The sequence below is a fragment of the Zootoca vivipara genome, chromosome 9 (genome assembly GCF_965207765.1).
Source record: "Zootoca vivipara chromosome 9, rZooViv2.hap1.1, whole genome shotgun sequence".
In the NCBI taxonomy this organism is placed as follows: Eukaryota; Metazoa; Chordata; class Lepidosauria; order Squamata; family Lacertidae; genus Zootoca; species Zootoca vivipara.
Genome location: NC_142592.1, coordinates 41,896,580 through 41,923,568, shown reverse-complemented (window position 1 = coordinate 41,923,568; position 26,989 = coordinate 41,896,580). Strand labels below are relative to the sequence as shown.

General features: G+C 39.4%; 1 protein-coding gene across 10 annotated transcripts in view; it reads right to left on the bottom strand.

The window, feature by feature from the left end:
• MRTFA (myocardin related transcription factor A) overlaps positions 1–26,989 on the bottom strand; it is a 91,220-nt gene that overhangs the window by 61,230 nt on the left and 3,001 nt on the right. For 4 of the 10 annotated variants that reach the window (XM_088676641.1, XM_088676643.1, XM_088676644.1 and 1 more), the window contains exons 2-3: positions 17,221–17,274; positions 8,121–8,382 (exon numbers count right to left, since the gene is read on the bottom strand). Coding sequence is in view for 3 of the 10 variants with exons in the window: in XM_088676637.1 (XP_088532763.1) it covers positions 8,121–8,382; positions 9,835–9,840 (268 nt within the window). In the remaining 7 variants the exon portion in view is untranslated. Of the gene's footprint in view, positions 1–8,120; positions 8,383–9,834; positions 9,957–10,633; positions 10,835–17,220; positions 17,275–26,989 lie in introns of all 10 variants that reach the window. The other 6 variants (XM_088676637.1, XM_088676639.1, XM_088676638.1 and 3 more) reach the window with 3 other exon arrangements.

Here is a 26,989-nt window from a genome sequence, read left to right as displayed (position 1 = left end):
ATTGTATTCATTGTCATTCTACTAGCATATTGTTTCATTGGCATACTGTGTCTGGGAAGGGCTGCATGTGCACAAAAAATGCAGGGCAAAGCTATGATCTAATTTCCTTTGGTCTGAACTGAAATGAGAGAGAAAAAACCTGATTTAGATCTGTTGACTTTTGGTGGTGCTGTGGCACAATTATCTGATGATTCAAGCTGAATCAAGGCAACTTCATTATTTGTCAGGCTTCCACAAAGATCCTTGTGGGTTTTTCCAGCATTAAATGCATACTGTTCACATCTGCAACCAACATTCATGGATCTCTTGAAAATGAATAGCCTGGGGATCAAAGGCTGTAAAAACTATTAGGTATACTAAACACTGACCCTGCACTAGTTATTACAAGTTCCAGTTCCAGAACAATATGTCCAGAACTTCACAGCATGTTTGAAAGAGCCCCAAACATTGTATGGCTGAGTGGAAGCTCTCCATTACCTGAGGCATTAAGTTCATTTCATGAAGTGTCTCAAGACTGAAATTCCGTACATTCCCAACAGCTGAGTTTCTCCAGAACGGGGTCCTTTTCTACACAGTGAAAACTCCTAAACTATGCATGTCAATGCAGATTAACAAGCTACTGCAAGTTCTACCCAGTCTCTTCTGATCAGTTATTTGACTAACAATGCACAATCTGGAGAGCCCAACAGCCAGGAATGTGAAAGAACCAACACTGACCCAGACTGATACAATCGCAAGCTTTATGGCCTCAGGACATATGAAAGATTACAACTTCTTTTGACTAAGGCTGTACAAGTGATGAAGCACAAGGAAATGGTGATGTGATCATTTGATTGCAAGTGAAAGCCAAAATTACGAAATAAAAAAATAGCATACAAGAATTATTTTTGAGAGCTGCATGAAAACATATTGCTACCAGGAAGCAAAACCGTTAAGGCTGCAATCAAATGACTTTCGACTCTGGTCCTGCCGAGTTATATAAATCAGAACCATTCTATTATGTGTTGGAGAGGCTGCAAGGACAAAGGCACCTTATATCACTTATGGTGGACTTGTCCTAAGGTGAAAGGTTATTGGGCATTAATTTTTACATATATTAGTCAAATTGTACAAAAATCCTTAACAGATGACCCTCTCCTTGCTCTCCTTGCTAATGATCCCTGGCATAGAATTTGTATCTTTCAAAGCTACTGCATACTGGTTTAACATCTTCAATACTAAAATAAAAAAAATTCCTTCAGCAGCACTTTAAAGACCAACTAAGTTTTTATTTTGGTATGAGCTTTCGTGTGCATGCACACTTCTTCAGATACAGTGAAATGGAAGTATCTGAAGAAGTGTGCATGCACACGAAAGCTCATACCAAAATAAAAACTTAGTTGGTCTTTAAGGTGCTACTGAAGGAATTTTTTTTATTTTACTTCGACCCAGACCAACACGGCTACCTACCTGTAACCATCTTCAATACTGACATTCCTTGAGCTCAGCTTTTTTAAGTAACCAAATATATTTTTGCCAATTTTGTTTGTAACACAGAGTTTTGAAAGTATATGGTGTTTATTCTCGTTAACATATTGTATGTCTCCAGTCTTGCGGTATTGAACTTACAGCAATATATGATCATACTAGGTAACTAAGAAAATGGAGTTCATACATATTTGTGGAGCCAAGATTGTTCTTCAATTTGCAGAACTACCAGGCAGATCAACATTATAAGGAGAACCACATTAAAGACAAATGCAAATGTAATCATTTCAGACTTGGAGATTGAAATGTATGCATTTCCCAGTAAAAGATTGTGTAAATACATTTCTCCTATAAAAACATGTGCAAATGTAAGGCACACTGAGGGTTAACCTCCTGGGAGGCTACTCAGCACATTAAGTAAACTCAATTCTGACTCAGCAGACTATGTCTGGAGTTGAGAACAGAAGAATCCTTCAGAAGAATCCTTAATAACAATAACAGTTAACTTTTTCTGCCCCTTGTAATGACTACCTCATGCCACTGCTAGCATATCCTCTCCATTGCCCAACAGAAGAATTAGTCATACAGTCAGCACCAGGTTTACTCCAGAGCCAGTTTGATAAAGCTAGGAGTGTTTAAACAATGAACTGCAGCCCACTTACACTGCACTATCAGAGTTACAACTATGTTCATAATGAGGAGGAAATGATCACACCTAGACAGCAAACATTCATGGCTAAACCTGTGTATGATGTAGCAAATTAAATATTTACCTGCACCCATGCCACTCTACATATTCTTGTTTAAGAATTCAATAGAAAATTGTAATATAAAAGCACTAATTATCTATTCCTATTTATATAATTTCAGTAAAAATACACTGCTAATTATATATTCCTAAATCTGTAAAGCCAAATGCTTTTTTTAAAAGTAGTATTACATACAGTATTACATAGCAGCTTTCATGCTAACTTTATAACTGCATTTTATTTTTATCATACATCCCAAATTACCTGTTGTACAACTGAAGATGAAGACAGATGTAAACTTCAGATATATTATCAGGTCAGTTTTCCCCAAACCAATTATGGCACAGGTGGGCAAACTACAGCCTTCGGGAGCTCTATGTGGCCCATAAAATTAATTTTTAAAGTTATTGCAAAATTGCTGCAGATACTAGGTTTCTAAAGATGTACTTGTGACATCACCTTCTTGGGTGGACCAACCCAATGGATCTCACCCTTGCAGGGGGGGTCAGTCACAGCCAAGCCAAATGTCACCAGATCATGATCCATTTATGAAAACCAGGTGACACTCACCCCTTCAAACAATTGTTTACTTCCAATCTATTCTGTACCAAAAAACTGATCTGCAAATATGCTGAGCCCATGATGTATTCAGCCCACTCTATTCTAATGGCAAAGAAGTCCTGAGCCAGACTAGGCAAGGCTGACCCAAACTGGACATTCAAGTCCACCAGAACCCATTGTTCTTGTTCTCCAATACTACACCAAGACAGCCTCTACCAACTGAGACAGGGAGGCGACTGGGCAGCAGGTGGGTAAACACCCACAAGATCCCAATTTGTCTCTCTGACCCAACACTAGGTACAAACCCTCACATCTGGCTGAGGTGGGTTGGTTCCTCTGTGAGGGAGAGGAATGGAATCCCTCATTCACAAACCCTCGAACCTATGCTGATGCTGCACTGAGTACCAAGACAGGCCAAGTAGAGCTTGCCCACCCAAGTCTTAGTACCCCAGGTCAGTCTTAGTACCCCAGGTCAGTCACCTCCTCCACAATCATATTATGGTTGAGAAGTGTTTGATTTATACTGCGTTGTTGGAATATTTGGATATTTGGATAATAAAATCGTTATGATGGGGGACTTTAATGGAGTAGTATCAACTATGATGGACAGAACTCAAAGACAAAAGTTATCTAACGATGGAAGGCTGCCAAAGACTTTTTTTGACTTGGTGGATAATTTTGATTTGGTGGACGTATGGAGGTTGAGAAATCCACTGGAGAAAGAGTTTACTTTTTTTCGGACTTGCAAAAGTCAGGCAGCAGATTGGATCACATATGGATTACAAAGGATTTATGTCCAAAAGTGATGAAAAGCGAGATATGCCCCAGAACGTATTCAGACCATAACGCTGTACTAATGGAGTTAAAGCAATATCTGCAAGGTTCGTTTAGGTGGAGAATGAATGATGCTCTGTTGAGAAATGAGCAAATAAACAAAAAGGCCCAGAAGACATTGAAGGATTATTTTGAATTAAATTTAAATAAAGGATCGGACATACAAGTAGTTTGGGATGCTAGTAAAGCTGTAATGAGAGGATTCCTGATTCAACAGAATGCAATTTGGAAAAAGGAAAGGAATGAGAAAAAGGAAAACATCTTGGTAAAACTGAAAGAGAAAGAGAAAAAATTGAGATTAAATCCTAAAAGTCAGGAAATCCAAAAAGAGATAAAAGCTTTGCAAGTACAGTATTCCCAATTAATAAATGAAGAAATTGAATGGAAAATTAAAAGAATGAAACAAAGAACATTTGAATCAGCCAATAAATGTGGAAAATTGTTAGCCTGGCAATTGAAGAAAAGGCAAAAAGAGAGCACAATCATAAAGATTATAGAGGAAGGAAGAAATATAGAGAATCCTGCAGAGATAAGGAAATGTTTTACAAAATATTATAAACAACTCTACAAAAGAGATAAAGAAGATAAAGATAATATAGAGAAATTCATAAATAAAAATGGACTACAGAAGATTCCAGAACAAAAAAAGAACCTACTGAATGAACTGGTTTCTAGACAAGAGGTAGAAGCGGCAATTCAAGAGCTGAAAAATGATAAGGCCCCGGGACCGGATAGATTGACCTCCAAATATTATAAAACATTAAAAAACTGGTTGATACAGCCATTAAGAGAGGTTGCAAATGAGATTCTAGGGGGGGGGCAGGGCACCAGAGACATGGAAAGATGCATTTATCTCTCTGATTCCTAAACCAGATGTGGATAAGACTCAGGTAAAGAATTACAGACCAATCTCACTATTGAACGTGGATTACAAAATATATGCTAGCATTTTGGCAGCAAGATTGAAAAGGGTGTTGAAAGACTTTATACATAAGGACCAGGCAGGATTCCTGCCTGGGAGACATATGAAAGACAATATAAGAAATATAATAGACATTTTGGAGAGATTGGAAGTGAAAATAAATACCAAAGCAATGTTAATCTTTGTTGATGCAGAAAAAGCCTTTGACAACATTTCTTGGACCTTTATGAAACAAAATTTAGTCAAAATGGAGGTTGGCCAGAACTTTGTTAATGGCATTAATGGTATTCTGAGCAAAAAGCAAAAATTATTGTAAATAATGTGGTCTCAGAAGAGATAAGAATCGAAAAAGGAACAAGGCAAGGGTGCCCACTCTCCCCCCTTTTATTTATTTCTGTTTTAGAGGTCCTACTGAATATGATAAGGAGTGATGAAGGTGTGAAAGGTATTACAGTAGGCACAAAGCAATACAAGTTAAAAGCCTTTGCAGACGATTTAGTATTAACTATCCAGGACCCTGAGCACAGTGCAGTAAGAGCACTGCAGATAATACAAGAGTTTGGCCAGGTGGCAGGTTTCAAGCTGAATAAAGGAAAAACTAAGGTTTTGGAAAAAAATCTGACGATGCAAGAAAGACAAATGGTAGAGGACTGTACAGGACTGAAATGCGTGAAAAAGGTGAAATATCTGGGAGTAAATATGACTGCAAGAAATCTAAATTTGTTCAAAGATAATTATGAGAAGTTATGGAACGAAATTAAGAGAGATTTAGAGATATGGTCAAGGTTGAAATTGTCCTTAATGGGCCGAACAGCAACTGTAAAAATGAATGTATTGCCAAGAATGTTGTTTCTATTTCAGGCCCTACCAATTGTAGATAAGTTGAAATGTTTTCAGGATTGGCAAAAGACATTGTCTAAATTTGTCTGGCAGGGGAAGAAGCCCAGAATTAAATACAAACTTTTGACAGATGTAAAAGAAAGGGGAGGATTTATTTTGAAGCAGCAGCTTTCTGCTGGTTGAAGGAATGGTTCTTATTAGACAATGACGATGTGTTAGATCTGGAGGGTCACAATAATGCATTCGGTTGGCATGCATATTTATGGTATGATAAGGTAAAGGCACATAAAGGCTTTAAAAAACATATAATTAGGAAATCATTGTTTAATGTATGGATTAGATATAAAGATTTGTTGGAAAGGAAAACTCCTAGGTGGATTTCGCCGCTTGAGGCGAAGAGGCCTAAAAGGACAAATATGGATGAGAATAGGCTGAAGTATAAAGACATTTTGATTGAGGTGGAAAATCAATTTAAGTTAAAGCCATATTGTGAGGGACAAGGGGTATCGCGAAGCCCCTCCCCTCCTGAGTTCCAGCCCAGCCCCGAGCGAGGCTGAAAAGAGGGAAAGCTCCAGCTCAAGTGGGGAAACAGGAAGTGGTGTCCAAGGCTCTGGCAGGGTAGAAGAGCCATCGTCCCAGGTGGGACAGGAAGGGGGAAGGAAGGGGGGCAGACCCGTCCCCCCAACTCCGGAATTGCGCAGAAAACGTCGGGGGAAGAGGATGGGTCTCCCCAAGTTGTTATGCTGGCGCAAGACACGCCAAAAGCCACTTGGAGGTTCTGATTCAAGCTGAGCAGATGTGTCTTTGTAAATAGCACTGCCATTAGCACTGTAAATACTCAGCACCAATAAAAGATAAAATGCAGAGCTGTGTAGAGTCGTTACTCTGAAGTAGCCCACTCCGGCCACCGTGACACATATGAACAATTGAAGGATAAGTTAAGTGATTGGTTTCAGTATGTACAGATAAATGAAGCATTTAAAATAGATTAAAAAATTGGATTTCAATCAGAGAAATAAAAATTAGAAACAGAATTAATAGAGGCAAATAGCAAGAATTTGTCCAGAATGTACAATTTATTGTTAGATTGGCATTTGAAAGATGACCAAACAAAATCGGTTATGATTGATTGGGCCAAAGATTTGGGCCATAATGTTATGATGTCAGATTGGGAAAAGCTGTGGAAGAAGGGTATGAAATTCACGGCGTGTACTGCGCTGAAAGAGAATTTAATGAAAATGATGTATAGATGGTATTTGACCCCAGTAAAATTAGCGAAAATGTATCATAAAGGTGATAACAAATGCTGGAAATGTAAAGAGGAAGTAGGCTCATTCTATCATATGTGGTGGACATGCCCCAAGATAAAAGGCTTCTGGGAAATGATTTACAATGAAATGAAAAAGATATATAAAAATACATTTTTGAAAAAACCAGAGGCCTTTTTACTTGGAATAGAGGGGGAAGAAATCCCCAAAAAAGATGTTAACTTGTTTATGTACGCCACCACAGCTGCGAGGATTTTAATCGCGAAATACTGGAAAAAAGAGGAACTGCCCTCTCTACAGGAATGGCAAATGAAAATGCTGGACTTTATGGAACTGGCAGAATTGACAGGAAGACTCCGAGATCAAGCAGATGAGAGAATGGAGGAAGATTGGAGAAAATTCAAATTATATTTAGGGAATTATTTTTGAGAATTGAAAGTCTGAACATCTAGGGAAACACAGAAGTTAAGGCATTAGGGAGAAAGGAAGAGATTATAAAGTAGGAAAATTGAGATATAAAGAAAAGGATGAGATTAAGATGAATTAAGAAAAATATAGGACGATGAAAATTAAAAGTAATGAAATAGAAACTGTTACAGATGAATTCAAAATGAAAATCAGATAGAGGGGAGTTGGGGAAGCAAAAGGGACAATGATCTGAAAAGATGACACAAGATGATGTATGTGTTTATTGTTTGTATTGTTGTTGTTGTTTTATAGTTTTTTTGATGCTTTTGACGTTTTGTTGTGCTAATTTGTTATGTTTTCATGTTATAAATTTTTTTAATAAAAAATATTTTTTAAAAAAGAGAAGTGTTTGATTTAGACTGACCAGGTGTTCAGCAGCAGCAGCAAGTGGGAAGGCAAGTTGGCATGGCTACTCAAGACCTGCTGACTGAAGGGCAGCCCAGGGAGGGAAACAGCATGCAAATGATTCTTCTATTTTCTCTTAGGATAACATGGTCCAGCCCTCACACTAAATAACCCTAATAAGTTTTGGCTTTTCTATAGCGCTTTGAATACTCCACCACGGCAACAAACCTGCCTTTGCAATACAAAGCTCAGTGTTAGTAGATCAGCTCTGTAGGTACTAATGGCACTGGGTTTTATATCTCTATCCGATATGGCTCTCCAATTACACAACTGCACATCTACGTGGAGAACTGCCACCATATGCAATTTTATGTTCCTTGGGGGTGAACTGTGGAAGGCATTCCCAGTCAGGTTACTTCCAACCCCAATCAACTGCAGCTTGTAGAAAATTGCTGAGTGTAATACATATTACTAGTTTAAGAACTACCCTCTACTGTCCATTGAATAATTTATACAATTTATAGACAAATATGACTGTGATTCTTTTGCAGTGGTAAGAATTTAAGCTGCATCACTTCCAAAACCTGTACAAAAACAGCCTGCTTCAATATTTGTAAGACTGTCAGGGACAAAGCACAAAGCATGAACTGTTACTGTTCCACTTACCATTCTTCCTCTCACTTAGTGGAGGAAGGTTAGGGTTCCGGCCAGGATGGAGGCCTAGGGTCAGCTCAGGCTGCAGGGACAGCTCCTGCAACTCATTGGCAACAGCTTCACTCTGGGGGCTTGGTGCCGCCGAAAGAGACACCAACACCGCTTCATCTTCATTCTCGCCGGCCCCTCCTCCGTCCAGCCCATTTGCAGCGGTGACGGAAGGGGGCAGGCACAGCACTCCGGAGAAATCCACTTTGGCTTTCGTGATGGCAACCTGAAGACAGAACATATAAGAGTTGAACAATGGCATATATAATTATTATACCTTCCAAGAAGTATGCATCTTCTCTAGCTGTAGCTCTTTTACAGGGGTTTCTCCACACACACACACACTGTTTCAAGTTCAAAATAAATAGTCACAAACAATCTGCATACAAAACCTATGAGCATCTACAGCTCAAAGCAGCTAGAAATGTCTTCCCTTCTTCCATTTCATACCTCAGAAAAGTCACATTCAGAAGAGTAATCTGGTATTAACCTGGATACATTAACTTTATTTAAAGGTGTAATATAATCAAATATGCCTATATACACAACAAAAGAAGAGACAAGTTACTATTAACAACTAGGAACTGAATGAACTGCCGAGTTTGGCTCTGGAAAGGCTCAGCATATCCTGAAACAAGCTAATTTTGCCCTGCCCAAACTCCACAGCAAATTGTAAAATCCTTATAGAAAACTTTCAAGAGTTCAGAATAGCCTTCAGACATGCATTACAAGACCTAGTGTAGCTGTGCTGGGCCTCTTCTTACAAGCACAGCAGTCTCTGATGTACTGCAGGATCAATGACAATGTTGACCAACTGAGCACTAAAATTGCAAAGCAAGTCCCATCACAGCAGCCCTTACATCTTAGGTAATAATAATAATAATAATAATAATAATAATAATAATAATAATAATTTATTTATTTATACCCCGTCCTCCCCAGTGAGAGCCAGGCTCAGGGCGGCTGACATCAATAAAATTACAATAAAACGTAAAAGAAAGAAAAACAATTGATTAAAATGCAGATTAAAATACAATTTAGATTTTAAAATTGTTTTAAAATGCAGCCTCATTTTAAAATGGCCCAAATCAAAACCCAAAGGCCAGGCGGAACAGCTCCGTCTGTCAAATCCCGCAGGGCCCTGGTCTCCTGTGAGAGTGCGTTCCACCAAGTCGGGGCCAATACTGAAAAGGCCCTGGCCCTAGTTGAGGCCAATCTAGCCACCTTATGGCTCGGGATCTCCAAAATATTGTTATATGTGGACCTTAAGGTCCTACGCGGGGCATACCAGGAGAGGCGGTCCCGTAGGTACGAAAGTCCCAAGCCGCATAGGGCTTTAAAGGTCTGGTTCTAGACTGGAACCAGAGTCCACCAGCACTGGACAAGTACTAGGTGACTGGGGTGGATTTTGGTACTATTTTTACTGATAATCAATTTTATAGTTCTAATTTATTAGTTTAATAGTGCTAATAAATTCCCTTCAAAAAGCACCAGGCAGCTGTACTTTGTGCAAGACCAGGAAACAGCTCACTCTGGTCCACTTCCCCCACACCCACGAATTTACAGGATTAACGCTATTTCAGGGCTTTCTCATACGTTAACACAATACTACTTCCTTCATGCCCATTTATCAGCTTGTATGGCCCCACACCGAGGTGTACGAGCAGGCAGTTCTTACTCGCATGTACTGTTCGGGTAGAAAGTCCCTCCCTTCATTGCCTTGTTCATTGTTTCCTCCATCTCAGAGTATGTACTAATGGCTCGTGGGTCTTTGCCAGGCTGAGCTTACTGCACTTTCGACTGCATGAGGGGAAAAGACAAATACAGAGATTTTCTTTTCTCTTTCTCTTGGAGCTGGGAGCAAAAGGGAAATGAGTGGATTGAGAGTTGAAGACTAACTGATTTGGGGCTGAATCTGGGTGGGTATGAACTTGGAGAAAATTGATCTGGGGTGAAATGCATTACTGACTATGATATTCAGTCCCCTTTACCCCTCTGTTCTTCATTTCAGATGTCCTCACACTTAGCAGCAACGCTTATAAAGTAGTAGTAATAATAATAATAATAATAATAATAATAATTTATTTATACACCGCCCATCTGGCTGGGTTTTCCCAGCCACTCTGGGCGGCTTACAACAGAAACATTAAAATACACTAATTTCTTAAACATTAAAAGCCTCCCTAAACAGGGCTGCCTTCAGATGTCTTCTAAAAATCTGGTAGCTGTTTTCCTTTTTGACATCTGTTGGGGAGGGTGTTCCACAGGGCAGGCGCCACCACCAAGAAGGCCCTCTGCCTGGTTCCCTGCCACTTGGCTTCTCGCAATGAGGGAACCGCAAGAAGGCCCTCGGAGCTGGACCTCAGTGTCCGGGCAGAACAATGGGGGTGGAGACGCTCCTTTAGGTATACTGGACCGAGGCCGTTTAGGGCTTTAAAGGTCAGCACCAACACTTTGAACTGTGCTCGGAAACGTACTGGGAGCCAATGTAGATCTTTCAAGACCGGTGTTATGTGGTCTCGACGGCCGCTTCCAGTCACCACTCTAGCTGCCGCATTCTGGATTAGTTGTAGTTTCCGGGTCACCTTCAAAGGTAGCCCCACGTAGAGCGCATTGCAGTAGTCCAAGCGGGAGATAACTAGAGCATGCACCACTCTGGCGAGACAATCTGCAGGCAGCTATGGAGACACAGAGCAAGCCCATCACCATACGGCATGTTCCGTAATTTTCTATAAAGCTGAACTCTACAAGTGTGCTTCTTACATTTTAAACCCATTTCTAACAGGTACTATGCATTAAGAGTAATAACACTCCTGTGATTACCTGTCAACAATAACTCCAGCTAATTTCAAGGTTTTTTCTAAAGGAATTAAAGAAGCATCCACCCACAATGATGCCTTGAAACTGTGGGAAAGCTAAAGCTGTCAACTGATGAAAAGAATTTTTTTTCATTTATCAGTTTATACATCATAAAAATTAGAATATGGATATTCTTTTGAAACAATGAATCGTAACATAGCTTGAATTAAGTTGTAACAGATCACTCATCTTTTGGGAGGGGGTATATTTGATATTGTTTTGCTCAGTCAATGTAATAGGGACATGCTAGAACAACAAAAAAGCCTTTAAAATGTCTAATTCATAGCCCCCCATTTAAAACTGGATCACTGATTAAGGTTTGTGACCCCAATATAAACTGCATAATACTTTACAAGTCTGAGGATACAGTTGCATTATAATGCATACTGTCATTCTCCACATATCCCCAGCAATCAAAGTTTCTGCTGTTAGCAAATTATTTTAAGACAGAAAGGTGGGGAGGTAATTCCATTAGCAAACTTGCTATGTACGTTTCTCTCTATTCTTCATTCCTTTAAGTCAGTTTTTATTTAGGAGTGGTTACCAGGGTAATGGCAATTTCCCACTCATTTAAGAATTGCTAAGCAACCTGCATCAACTAGCAGCAGCAGGTGGCATGCAGAAGTAGGCTATTTTGGGAAGCAGTAACTACTTTTCTTGCATTTAAAAAAAGCCATCTGTTACATGTCTCTGGCAACTGTGATCAGGAGGCCAAAAGAAAATCTAAAGTAATATTTAGGCAGAGTGGTGTTAAGTGGATCAAGTTTTAAGCTAAACAGAGAAGGAAGTAGCAGTGGTGTTATGGCTGAGGACAAATGTCTTTCTAGACAATCCTAATTCAGAAAAGTAGGAAACTGCACCATGTTGTTGATAGTCTACTAATAAGCAGAAAACAATCACCTACAACTGGGTATTTACCCAGAAATATCAGTGCTCCAATCAGTTCTTCAGAGGTACAGGCACAAGTCTTTCCCTATCCCTGTTACTAATGACACTACAACTGGAAATTCTTAGGATTAAATCTAGAAACAAAATACATTTAAAAATACCGGTATGCACTGCCTAGAGCCATGGCAGGTCTTTCAGATAACTGAAAAATAAGGCCAGGAAAGTCCAATCAACATACTGTATATTCCTGCATATAAGACTACTTTTTAACCCAGGAAAATCTTCTCAAAAGTCAGGGGTCTTCTTATACGCCGGGTCGTATTTCTTATACGGCAAGTATATCCCAAACTCTATATTTTAACTGGAAAAGTTGGGGGTCGTCTTATACGCCCAGTCATCTTATACGCTGGAATATACAGTAGTTTTCTTTTATTCATTCATTCAATTCAATTCAATTTATTCTGCCCTTACTCCCAAAGGAACCCAGATGCATACTATAGACTGAGATCTGCATATTTAGGGAAGTTCTGTTTTATAGAGCGACGTCCACTCTGCTACCTGCTATGCTCTTTCTTGGATCTTCCCTATGCGGACAACTACCTGAGTGTGGTCTTTTGAATGATTCTCCAAGTAAGGCACTAAAATGTGCACTCATTTTCAGTGTACAACCTGAATGGTGTAAGAAGCCACTGCTTTCCCTATTATCCTGTCCCTCCCCAGCAGTGCAAGGAGGGAAACAGTACATCCTATACTTCTACTGACAGTGCTGAAAATCAATGGTACAAGCACCTGTTTTCACAAGAAACTTCTGCATCCCTATGGTTCTTTCCTTGTCAGATTAGAAATGCCACAGGTACAATGACTTGTCATTCCCCAACCAAGATCAAACTGCACCAGTCTTAAGGCAAATTCATGCCAACTCTATTTAAGCACACTAATGTTTTATATGGTTATGCAATGAAGTCATCTAACATATCTCCATCGTATACAGAGATTACTATTTAGTGCACACACAAAAAATGGGTTCCATACAACATAACTGAATTACTTGATCACAGAATTCACAGAATTACTTTAATACAGCTACTTTACGCCTATTTTGCCTTGCGGAAAGCTGAACTGGATTTCTTCCATGGAAGGGCTAAATTTTGATGGCAGAACATAGAAACCTGCCAAACTCAACTGGGAAGGAAGTTGGAGCAAGTCCCAGTCTGCAGAAAATTCAGTGCCTGTTCAGTCTTTAGGTACACATGGATGCATAAAAATATATATTTTAACTTAACAAGCCTTTCCTAGAAACCCTGGTTTAGTCTAACCACAGGTCCAGAGGATGGTACCATCTAGTCAATCAAATGCCAACAATGCAATCAAATATTGCTCATATTAAAGTTGTATAGCATACTAGCATAGCTACTCCAGGTGGAGTACAGGATCAGGTTCAAGGTGCTGGTTTTGACCTTTAAAGCCTTATGCGGCTTAGGACCCTCGTACCTACGGGACCGCCTCTCCCGGTATGACCCACAGAGGACATTACGGTCCACAAATAATAACATATTGGAGATCACGAGTCACAAGGTGGCTAGGCTGGCCTCGACCAGGACCAGGGCCTTCTCAGTACTGGCCCCGACCTGGTGGAACGCTCTGTCCCAGGAGACTAGGGCCCTGCGGGATTTGTCATCTTTTCGTAGGGCCTGCAAGACAGAGCTGTTTCGTTTGGCCTTCGGACTGACGCAGTCTGACCCCACGGTTACCCTCCCCTAAGGTTTTATTCATAATGGTTTTATCTTATTCGTAGATTTTTAATTTTAAAATTGAATTTTAACATTGTATTATTCTGTTGTTTTAACTGAATTGTTTCTTTTATATTTGTGTTGATATTATTTGTTGTTAGCCGCCCTGAGCCCGGTCTTGACTGGGAAGGGCGGGGTATAAATAAAAATTATTATTATTATTATTATTACTGTAGATTGTATGACTGGTAATAATTATACTGTTGCTCTTTAAAGTGCACAGTCCGGTAACAGAAGCAGAAGGGGAAAAGAAAATTACTCTGTAAGTAATGCCTCCTTTGTAGCATATTCAGTAAGTTAGGGGAGATATAGCACAGAAATGTGGACACCTTGAGACTCCTTTTTCTGAGTTGTACACATTTCCACTCCCAAGCTCTAAAAGCATGTGATCACAGAAATAATGTTAAGTGGAAATTGCAACACTGATGTTATTTTATCATTCCTATAGCTTCTGTTTGTTGTAAGCAGCAACAGATGTTAACTGTATATCCATTGCTTGAGGAAGTATTCTGCAGGCCTTTGATTGAGAAAGACCAAAACAAGTTTTGCAATCCATGTAGACAGAGGAGCAAGTGTGATAAGGATTTGACAGATGGCATGCCGATACAGGAAGGGGGTCTGCAACACTGGACCTTGCCTCTTCATTATTTTCCAAAGGAATAAATACTGTAAGCAACATGCAATGATCACCTGAAATATCATTGCTGCCTTGAGCAATATGAAAGGATGAAGTAATAAAACAAGTTGTGCCCCCTGCAAGAAAATTGGTAAAGGCTGTGATCCTATAAATACTTAAGCTTCATTTAAATAACTCGGATTTGGGTTCCCCCTCACATATTAACAGTATTTATGTTAGCCAACTGTACCAAGTATGTGGACACATACCCAGAGAGAGGAAATGCATGTATAACTGCAAGCAAATTCCAGATATCATTCCACTAAAAAGCAGTGGTTCCCACAATGGCCAGCCAGATCTCTACAGGAAACCCAAATGCAGAACATAATGACAATGGCCCTCTACAGATGGATCACATGGGTGTGGCTTCAGTGAGAAGTCCATGCAGCCACAGCAATTAGAGCTTCCAAAATTACCAGTGGTGCTTTTTTCCTTAAGCCCAATATAAAATGCTTTTTCTATACCCAATCCAACCAAATCATAGGTCAGCATTTAGCAAATGATGTCCAGGCATCACTTGCTCAGCACTGATCCACACCCTTCGGGAGCACAGCCTGCACAAAGCTGTTTGACTCACCACTGTATTTCAACAGGAAGTCTATTAACCTGTCATACTCAACCGTCCAAAACTCTCCCACCTGCACACAGACTTGGATCTAGGAATGAGTATTTTAAAAACATTTAAGGTTGTTCCCCACAAATTGTGGTAATTTGTTTATTAAGCAAAGGGGGGGCTAGACTTTAAAAAGATTTCCCAAGCTCTTAACAATAAACCCTTCCAGAATCTCGCTTAGCTTATCAACCCTCCCCTCCACAAAAAAATAATTCCTCTCTATACATCCTATTCCCCTTAAACTGCCATCTGTAGAAACATAGATGTTTTGTCATCTCCGTAGGAAAGTTCACACTTTGTGCAGAAATGTTTGCTGACTCATGCTTTGCCATATACACATATAAAGCATTAGCGACAAACGGGCATCTAACATTTTAACATGGAGCAGACGTGCACCAGGAAGCCATTTCTAATCAAGTACTTACTGCAAGTCCCAGTGGGGTGATTTATTTAGAGCAGGGTTAGGGGACCTCTGGCTGACAGATCAAATTGGGACCTGTGCTGAACCACAAGCTACAGATTTCCCAAACCTCACTCATCTGCCCTTCACCTGACATCATATGTGACATCAGGTGTGGGGCAGAGATGCAAGGGGTTTAGCTACGCATCAGGGTTCCCTATGGGGAACTTGATCACATATCTGATCCCTGAAGAAAGCAGCTTTGCCAACACTTTGTTTGGCACTATGAAGCACTTCCCACAAGCCAGCTGGCTGTAAGGCATTTGGGAAGCACTTCGCTAAAGAGCTTTGCAAGACTTGTGCTCAGCTTCTCAAGTGCTGAAGACAGGGCTTCCAAAGCCCCTTGCACTGAGGTTCCCAAGTGCCTGCCAACTAGGTCACTGTTGGGTGCCTGGAAAGTGCTGCACAAGTGACTTTGACAGGTGAGTTGGCCTGCCCACCTGTTTAAGTTGGCCTATGGGCTATAAAGATTCCCCACCCCGATCTACAGCTTAATGTGAACTTTTGGGCAGGTAGATGATTATGAGAACATGGAGCCTCTGAACTTGAGTTTTCTGGAATATCAGCATCAGGCCTTTGTCAGGCGTAGCAAGCATGTCTGTGATTCTTTCAAATCATGAGTTAGCAACTTAACAAAAATATCAGTGATGTGGGATGAAGAATTTTCCACAACTATGTTTTTCCATGGACCCAAGTACGTTTCTAAAGATGAGTTGTTCTGGGGAATTCTTAGTTTGAATACTATAATTAATTATGCAAAAAAAATCTAAGGCACAAAGAAATTTTCCAAAAAAATGTTTTCCTTAAAAAACTTTGATTCAAAATTTTCCAGGAAGTCCACATTGCCCATGAAAACAACGGGTGCTGAAATAGCTACCAGATTTTGTGTTGGTATAAAAATATACAATAGCAATTAATTTTTTATACACACATCCAAAAAGCTAGTATCAATAAGGTCCCCCTCAACATCTCCCAATTATAATATGTCAAAGCCGATCTCTTTCACAGGAGGACAGGGTTGCAGGCCGGCCTTGCACTCCTCCCGCACTTGGTGGGGGCGTGTCAAGTCCCCCGCGTCATCAGGGAGTCGCGGCCTACGTCATGCCTGCAGCCAGCCAATCTAAGCCGGGAGCTCTCCCTTCTGCTTCCAGCTTCAGCAGATCTCCCGCCCTCCACCCTTTCTTCTTGAGTTCAACAACTTGACCTTGCTATGGACCTCTGTTGGTCGCCTGGAGGGGCCTGGTAGGAATTTTACCACTTGGCAGATTGGCACCAGCCACTTGGTTTTTGCCTACCTCGTAGCAAATCGTCGCACCTTTGTAAGGTTTGGCAGTTAGGCATTGGAAAAGCTTGGCTGATGGGAGGGGAAGTTGTGGCCATCACCTGCCCCTCCCCTTTAAGGGTATTCCGTTAAAAGAATCCGGGGGTCGTGGTTCCTGTCCAAAGCCCGGGTAGAGGCTAGGGCCATGGCACGACCTCACCAGTGACCCTGAGGGGAGATCCGAGTTGATGTACATCAACGGGGCTCCCCCTACTGGTGGTTAACCCTTGTTAGACTCCCTGCATGATGGGCAGGAGCCAGATATAGTTGGTTCAGGTCCAATGCTAATCCAATACCACTTCACATTCTGTAACCAATAAAGTTGTGGCCTTTATTATCCCATTAACCTAAACTGGTGTCCACGTGTCTTATTCATCAAATTGGGGGGGGGGGTTTTGCAGGGCTTTGACATGCAATTAATTTTAAACGGAACCAATGCAACTGGAAGATTACAAACCTTATAGTTCCCACAAATCAATCCAGTTCTGTTCCATGCCAGGCGCTCCAATCACTACAAAAGAAACAGAAATCACACAAATCAAATCTTTTCCACAAGACTTAAGCCATGTTACTACCGGTACAGATCAAAACAAAGCACCTCCCATCTTGTTGCCACCAAATTTAAGTATTTTGGCATCCCCTCCAAAGCAATGTCAGGATTCAGACAGTATTTGAAGGTTGCATTCAGATGACACCTCCTCTACCTGTGGTTTGGAGAATCAGGAACAACACTCCTCCCTTCACAAGCGCAGCTTAATAAATTATTTCTTGGTTTAATCCAGCCCTGGTTTGATTGCATGAGAGGATCAAATCCTAGTTGAGACAATCTATGATTCTTTTAACATCTTATTGGGTAATTTTGAGTGTACAATGTATACAGAAACAGCCTTTATTTACAAATAAAGTTTTTGTCAATAACTTTATAAAGTCTTCATTTACAAATACAATAAATGATGCAGCATACTAAAGGCAACCTAAGCAAGTATTAAGTGACACAAAGGAGCAACAGTTTTAGATGGGAGTATATACTTGAAAATGTCTACGCAATAATGGGACTATCAGATTATCAGATTCTGCTAAGTGGCTACTGCAGCAACATATGGAGTAGTGCATACATTTAGAATAGCAGTGCACTCTCCACATGCCTTGTGCATGAGGAATTACAATACAGTACAAACCGCTCCATCTGAAAAAAGTATTCCCAAAGAGATACAAAGGAATACCATATCTAAATTTCCTTAACCCTAAGACATATCCCACTTTGAACATACCAATAGTGCACCAAATATAGATCATGAGAAATGCCAGTCATACTCAGGAGTAGATTTGTTTAAATGAATGGACATTAGTAACTTAGGTATGGTATATTAATCTACTCTGAGTAGAATCAGTTTATTTTTTTCCCATTTCTATACCGCTTTATATTTTTTATAAAAAACCTCAAAGTGGTATACAGCATATTAAATCAATAAATAAAACAATAGCAGGGTGATGTTCCTCTGGCCTCATGAGGAGCCTCTTCATTAGGGCTGGTGAGTCTGGGCCTCGGCCCCTAGGTAAGGTGGAAATGTTGTAAATATGCAACCCCATATTTATCCTGCTACCATTCATCTTTTCCAACTTCCATCATGTGGCAGCATTGGTATTCAGGTGACAGCCCAGGTTTTCATGAAAAATAAGGATATAAACTATTGTAAAGTTGGTAGACCCTGATGATAATCACCACCAAAATATTTCAGTTTGAAATTTTCATTACATTAATTTGTGTGTGCGAAAGAATGCTTTAATCTTTGAAGAGCAAGAGCTCTCAACTGGAAGAAGCTGCCAAGGACATAATAATAGACTAAGTTTTAGTCTATTTGCGTCTACAAGTGTGCATTAGCTACAAATCACAAGAATGATATATTTAATGTGATTTTTGCTTCTGCATCTTCATATTCTAGAACCAGAACTGAACAAATGAGAAACCACATTAAAAGAAATAAGTATTTAAAGAATAGGTCTAACATTTGAATTTTAATGCACAGAATTGGATGTGGTCCCCGTACTTTGGTAACAGATTAGCCTAAATGGCAGTAGCAATCTAAAATAACATGCTTTTTGAGCACCATTCCTTCCTGCCTCTTAACACAACTTACAGTAGAACCTCAGTTTACGAACACAATCCGTTTCCACGGAGGCGTCCGCAAACAGAGGCATTCACTCCCTGAAGGCACACTTTTGCGCATACGCAAAGCGCCGGTAGAGTGCTTCTGCGCACGCATGCGCTGCGCAGATCGCTTCTGCGCATGCACGAGCTGCACAGAAGCGATCTTTGCATCCGATGCCGCAGAACCCGGATATGAACACTTCCGGGTCTGCGCCGTTCGTAAATGGAGGCATTCATAAACAGAGGTAGTTGTAAACCGAGGTTCCACTGTAGTTTCTTTCAGTAGTTCTAAGCAGTCACAAAAGGTGAAATAGAATCAAGGAATCACAGAGCTAGAAGAAAAATATGCAGCTGCCCATTACGAGGATCGTGCCTGCACTATGCTCTAACCAACTGAGCTATCTAACTTCTGACAATCTTCCAGACAAGGATGTACAGTGTATTGCATCAACCAACAGATTTAATTGACTTCCCTACTGCCCAAGATCACTCAGTCAACCACCATGGAAGTTCCCAGGAATATCCAGAAAGGTGAGGGGTTATGATTACATTAAGTACAACCACTTCCTTTATGGCTGTTGGTAGTCCCACAACAGATAATTAACAAGCCAGTTTGCCAAGAGGTGGGCGTTAAAGGCCTCATGAGAAGATATGCTAAAGCACTTCTTTCCCAATACTGTACCTGCTTCTTTTCTGGCATAGACATCTATGCAGTAATACTTAGTAAGTCAATGGCATGCTGCAGCTTTAAAAATATAGCTTGGGAATCTAGCAGAACACAATATAGGAGACACTTTACTGCAGCGAAGGCTTAGCCATTAGTCTTAGCTGCTAAGATAGCCCTTCTGTAAAGCTTCTGTAAAGCATTTATACAAAAGCTCCTTTTCCTTAACTCTTTTCTCCAAAATATGAGGGTCTTGAAATCTAGTAAATAGAAATGGGAAATAAAAAAAGAAAAGGTAAAGCCTTTTAGACCACTTGGGAATACAATGGAAATGAGTAACAACTTAAGTTCCAAATTCCAACAGACCCAAATATATTTTCTGCCCCACCCCAGCTTACATGATTAGTCAATAAACATATGTAAGGAAGTTATTTTTAATCATCTCATGTACAGTATTTTATTTTTCTTAATAGTGTCATGTTAAGTCCACAGCTCAACTACACAGAACCACTATGGAGTTTTTCCCACCTCTTTTCCAGCTGTGTGGTATGACTATACTGTGATAAAATAACTTTCACAAGTCCCCCCCTCCCCCCGAGAAAATAACGTCAACTGTAAGAGATGTAGAAGTCTTGTCTTGCTCATATAATTCAGTGGAAAAGTTTATACAACACCATTGTTTACATGTTCCGGCTAAGCTGTTAGTATTCTAGCAATTGCAATGGGTTATCTGCCTTTGCTAGTGGTGGCTCAGAGTTTAGTAGTTGAGCAATATGGAAATTCTCCAATTGGCATTAAGAAAGAGACTCTGATCTGAACGCAACAACAGGGGCTTAACTTTTGTATCCCTCTTTCTTCCAGTCAAGTAAAGCCCAAGAAACATGCCTCACCAGTTACATATTTAAAAGCTCAAGTAGCTCCCTACAACCATCAAAGAGTCTAGGATCCTTCATCTAAATTTAACAATCCCAAGTTTCTAATTATGATTTCTGTTGTCCATGTGGAAGGAATGAAGAGTCCCTTCCTCTATTCCCCATTATGAAAACCACAAAGCAAAGTTACGAATTCCTGTACAGCAAGAATAATGAACCTCTAGTCCATAAGGCCTCCCTTTCCATCTCAAAGCCTCTGCTCTTGACCCCACCCCTACACTCCCATACTTTAAAAAAAACCCTGTCACATGGTAGGAACAGCTGGAAATGAGTTAGCTTTCCCCTCCTAGTTAGGTGAGACACACAGAGCAAGTAGGACTTTTTGAAAGCTTCCAGGCACCCAAGTACTGTGGCACCCAAATCTTTAAATGCAGTCATAGTTTGTCATCTACTGTATAGACAAAGGCAGAATAGATCAAGGAGGAAATGCTTGGCAGTCCTTTTCAAAGCTCAGCAACTCAACATCTCCACCCTGAACAGTCTCCAACTTTAAACATCAAGCCCACTTTGAAGAGGTTTTGTCTGCTTGGGAATAAGAAAATGGGAATACCTCTGACAGCAACAAGCTAATGGAGATGCAAGGTAAAGTAAAAAGCAAATGAAATGTCATCAGATCAAATTCTCTACTTGGTTTCTAAATAGCAATTTCAATCAGAAAATAAAATGCCTGTAACTTCTACAATGGCAAGAAAGAAAGTTCTGAGAAAGCAAAGGCTAAAAAGCAAGCAAGCAAAGGCTATCCCACTAATAAAAACAAATTTAAAATGTACATGTTGGAAAGGAGTTCACTGTTGCTACCACAGTTTCTCAAATTACCTGAATCCAAAATGTACATATGAACTTGAAGGTTCCTAAGAAAGGTAAGTTTCAGCTGCTCTGTGAAAACACTAAACTGCTGACCCAACTTTCGCATGTTTAATTAGAATTCCAAAATTAAGAAGGCCAGAGGCAGAAAATGAAAGCTGCCTTCTCTATAATTAAAGAATGTCACCAAAGTAGTCACACTGCAAAAACATACTGAGGCGATAGCAGACATCTACCTACCTTCAAAATAAAATGGCAAAAGCAAGCATAGCCCAGCATCAGCAAGCAGTTTCAGGTAGTCATTGGCAGCGTTGCAAAGTCCTAATGAAGGTGTGCACTGCCCAAAGCTGCACTGAAGTATATTTTTCAGAGTTGCAACTCTAATTTTAATCACTCCTGTCCAACCATCTGCTATAGGACATAACTGGAATTTTATTTTATTTTAAAAAAAGAAAGAACAATCCTGAACTATTACAACTAAGAAATGTTAGTACACAACAAGCATAGGTTACTAAAGTAACAATAAGCAGAATAAAACCGCAATGGAAGTACTACAGATAGAAGCCAAAAAGACTCCTCTTTCCACTCATTAGCCTCACAATGCAGCTCAGTTAGCTTCTTATATCACGTTAAAGACCTTTCATTTAGACCTCAAAAATAAAGTTATCAGGGCGATTCATAGCATAAAAATACAAGATAAAAACACAAAAGACACAATAATAATAATAATAACACAAACAAAAATGAAACAAAAATATAACCCCTCCCCCATAAAGACATTTAAAACCATATAGGATGTCAGTCAGCCAAAGCCCTGGTTGAAGAGGAATGCTTTGCTTTTTGCCTGGTGCCTAAAGGTGAAAAGGAGATGCCAGCTGTACCTCCCTAAGAAGAGCATTCTACAAATGGAGAGTGACGGCAGAAAAGGCCCGTTCTTGTGTTGCCACCCTCCGGACCTCTCATGGAGGAAGCAGACAAAGAAGGGCCTCACACGATTACTGCAGGGTCCAGGTAGGTTCATATGGAGAGAGGTAGTTCTTGAGTTATTGTCGTCCTGAGCCATTTAATGCTTTATAGGTGAAAACCAGCACTTTCAGTTGGGCCCAGAAACTAATTGGCAGCCAGTGAAGTCGGGATTTCATAACCTTCAGATGTTTTAAACCCTAATGAAATATTCAACATTTTCTATCCATATCAGGGATCTCTAGCATACATTACTGTTTCGAGTGGCTATTCAAGAATCAATAGCTGGAAACCTTATTTCCAAGCTAAAGTTATCTGTGAAAATTATATCCTTGCTTCAATATTTTTTAAACTTAGGTCAACTCTATCCCAACTGCAATCTGTTTTGTATGTTGTTAGTAAAGGAACCCCCTTTAACCTAATCTCATTAGACTCCCTTTCCCTATAAGAATGGCTGTTACATTGAATCAAGTTCTTATAATGTATTTTCCTTGTTCCTGTGTAATCAGCAATAGCAATTAACAGTGTTTCATATATTACCATGAGTAATCCCTCCCACTACTGAAAACACCCCAGAACCATGGTTACAAAGAAGAAAAATGCCTCATTAGTGGCAGGTAACTATAGACATCTTGTCACTATCCAGTATTCAATCACCTTCCTTTTTCCACTACTGTACAGTGGTACCTCAGTTTAAGTACACAATTGGTTCCGAAAGTCTGTACTTAACCTGAAGCGTACTTAACCTGAAGCGAACTTTCCCATTGAAAGTAATGGAAAGTGGATTAATCCGTTCCAGACAGGTCCGCGGAGTACTTAAACTGAAAGTACTCAAACCAAACCGTACTTAAACCGAGGTATGACTGTAATGGATTTGTGACAGACACAGCAAAGCAGACAGGGTTCCCCCCCCCCTGATTAGCAGCTATTAAAACTAATGAAATTCATGTTTGCATTACTCCAAACCAGGTAAGATCAACAAAACACCATATGAAACAGTTTTTTAAAAACCCCGAAGTGCCCCTGGGCAAGGCAAACCAGAATAGTTGAGAAGGCTTAAGGAAGACAGGTAACACAATTATACTTACAACAGGTCCAAAGCTCACCTAATAAAAGTCTCAAGTGGCACAACATATTTTGGAATTCCTTTGTTAAAGGGAATTTTAATCTCAAATCAGTCTCCCTTATATTCCTGCTGTGACTCCACAAAAGTTTAACTATATCCAGTTTCATATTTGTCATAATACCACAAAATTAACAGGAAAACAAGCTATTTACAAACATCAAGCAAATTCCTAGGCCTCTCAAACTATTATTTTTAAATTTAAGAACTGATATTCACTACAAGGTTAAAATTGCAACTTCCAATATACTAGTTAAAACTATTTGCCTTTTTCTAAAATTGTGTCACAAAGATGGTCCTCAAACTATCAATTTTATTTTTCCATAAAGTGCTTATAAAAAGAATTTCCCAAAATTTCAAATATTCATACACAGTACAGTACCTGAAATCTCATTTTGCAAGATTTGTGACATTCTGTTTAACTAGACACTATTGTAAGTCATACCTGAACTATCTTTATTAAATGTATTTCAAGACAATCTGGATTTGCATAATAAAAAATTAATGAGTAATTTATTACAAGCGGCGTGACACAACATAAGCAGACACTGGAAAGACCTTTCTAGCACGATAGACAATTGGTACAAAACAGTTTGGAAAACAGCCTTCCTTGAGAGATTAACAAGTAAACTATGGTTGACATGTGGACAGATCAAGAAAAATGACTTTACCCTGGTGTGATTTAATTTCATAACATATGTCAGTATTCCAGAAAATGAACAATCCTTTCCATCAGCATTTGGTCAATGTGGTTGAGCCATTCTAAATGTTAATTTAAACATAAATTATTATCTCCACTTAGAACACCCATGTTCATCAATATATGATATATTGGTATATTGTTTCAATGGAAACATAAATAGGAAAAATGATTACTCATACCTCATCTAAGCACTACCACCAACATTCCTGATTAGGTGTTTAGCTATGTGATGTTGAATGTTATCCGTTAACTCTGTTCTATCATGTTTCCCATTTGTTTTTGTTTAGACCAAATCACGAGCCAAGAACTTACACATGGAACATTAACAATGAACCATATGTTGTAGATATTACTGCAAATTGAGAAGACTTGGTCTATTTATTTGTATATTTATTATTCCTATGATCCTTGTATAAAACCCAATAAAAAGTTATTTAAAACAAAAACCAAACTAGACACTATTATCCTCTCTATTCCTAAAGATATGAAGTTTTGAAGATGAGTTCATTGCTGGATAGTCTCCTGAAGTTATACTAATTTACCCATACCAAAGTTAGGCCCACAATAAAATAAATTTAACAAGAATTCTTACTTTCTCCAGTACTTGAGGAACAAGCAAGAGGAAACATATTAGAAGTTATACTGCTATTTAAAATCAACACAACTTTCAGTACCACAAATGTGCAATGCAACCCTAGGTATCTAGCTCAGAGGTTACACTGAGCTGAAGTGCTTTATTCTTAGGTAAGGCTGCAACCCAAAACAGTGAGTTAAAATATAAAGACAGTTTCAACTTATATATACAGCAAAACTAAGAACAAAGGCTGAATTCATCCCTATATTTTCATGAGATTTCAAATGAGTGGAGACAAGGAAGAAGCAAAGAACTGATGGGATTAAAAGCATAGGCAGGAAGAGACAGCAAAGGACAGATAGCTGTTTGCATACTGACCCCTACTACCAAGTCCTTGTGCATGCAGAATGCTGTACTCACCAATATCAACTTCTTTATCATTCTGACATCTTGCACACAAGCACAGAAACACTATGGGAGGAATTCAACATTGTGCTAAAACCACTGTTTTGGCAAGGGAAGCATTTGGGCTTACCAGACCAAACCAAAGGATCCCCAACTGCCCCAGAGCCAATTTTGAAGAAGTGGAGGGAGGAGAAAGGAGAAAGGCCCATTGCACAGAGTAGTCCTTGTACAGGGCGGCTTCCACTGACTGGACTTAATTGAATCCTGACCACTATGCTCTGGAAATGGCTGGTGTGTGCAGAGGCGGGTATTCCTTTACTTAATTTCCCCATCCTCTTCCAATCTGCATGCTATTTCTACTTTTAGTTAAAAACGCATGTAAAAACAATATATTCAGATGTAGAATATTGAATTTCTCACTGAAATTCAAGCAATCTGGTTTTAACAGAATGATGAATTGAAAGATACTGTAATCTTCAACAGTCATGAAATGCCTGTAGGACCTCACCAACACATAGGAATTAAAGTTTCACTTAAAGTAAATTACAAAAATAGAGAAAAGGGAAATTAAATCAGTAATATCCCTCTGCATTTCTTCATAAGAAGTCTGAATATTTAGGTTAAAAAATATGTTAGTGTCCGAGGCTCAATTTGATAAAGGCTTACAAACTATGAACAGCAAGAAGAGGCAAATTCTCAGTACAATTCAGCCAAGAGAACTGAAAGACAACAAACTTGTGGCACATAAGAAAATCCTTCACATAACTTAATAAAATTTATGGATTTCTTTGTCACAGGTTGTTGCGACAACCATTAGCAGACATAAATTTTTAAAACAATAAAATTCACAATGGACAGTTTTAACAGCAGCCAATGGTGGGCCAAGCAAAAAAAGGCATTATCACCATCATGCTTCACTTGAGAGAGTTCTGTGCATATCTGGACTTCACTGGTCTTTCCAAATTCCCAGCTATATGTAGGGCTATAAGTTCAGTGCTAGAGCATCTGCCTCACATGCAAAAGATTACAGGTTCAATTCCCAGCATCTCCAGGAAGGGCTGTGAAAAGCTCCTGCCAGAAACCCTGAAATGCTCAGCCAGTCAGTGTAATCAATACTGAGCTAGATGGCTAAAGGTCTGACTCAGTATAAGGTAATTTACAACGGTAGATTCCTAGCAATATTATTAGTATTCAACATACTGATAGCATAGCATGTGCTTACAATCTACCACCACCTTAGCTTCCATTTCTCCCTTTTAAACTTTCAACATACCATAGCTGTCAACCCCTGGATTTGAAGATAAGGAATCCTATGGGGCTGTCAACTCCCAGATATGAAAGTAAGGGCGCTGAATAAGGGAATTTCCCGCAAAAAAAGAGAAAGTTGACAGCACTGCATCATACATTGTGTTATTAACTATTCTACCAACATGAAGGATTTCTTTAAGTGTCCCAATACACCAAAAACCTGATGATTCATAAGGATAGATGCAAGAACTAACCACTTCAAATTCAACTAAGAATGAAGCTCCAAGTTATTCAGCTTTCATAATCACAAAGGATGGGCAGTGGAAACTTCCAAAAAGCAATATCCCTCAAAAAAATCATTCTGCACTTCCTAGGCACCCACTTTAATTAGCAGAGAAAGTTTTTGCTAAACATATTTCTGTCATGTATGAAGTCAGCTATCCACAAAAAAGCAAGAAACAGGCCTGGAAGCAATGTCATCAGTGAAATTTTATTTATCACTCCAGTTCTATGCTACTTAATATATAAAAAACGTATCTATGCAGTATACAGAAAACTGAAACAAACACTAAATATTACAAAAAAGCAGTTAAAATATAAAAATATTACACTAATACAAATAAGCCGCCTCTCCACACACAGTTCTTTATCCAGCCTCTGT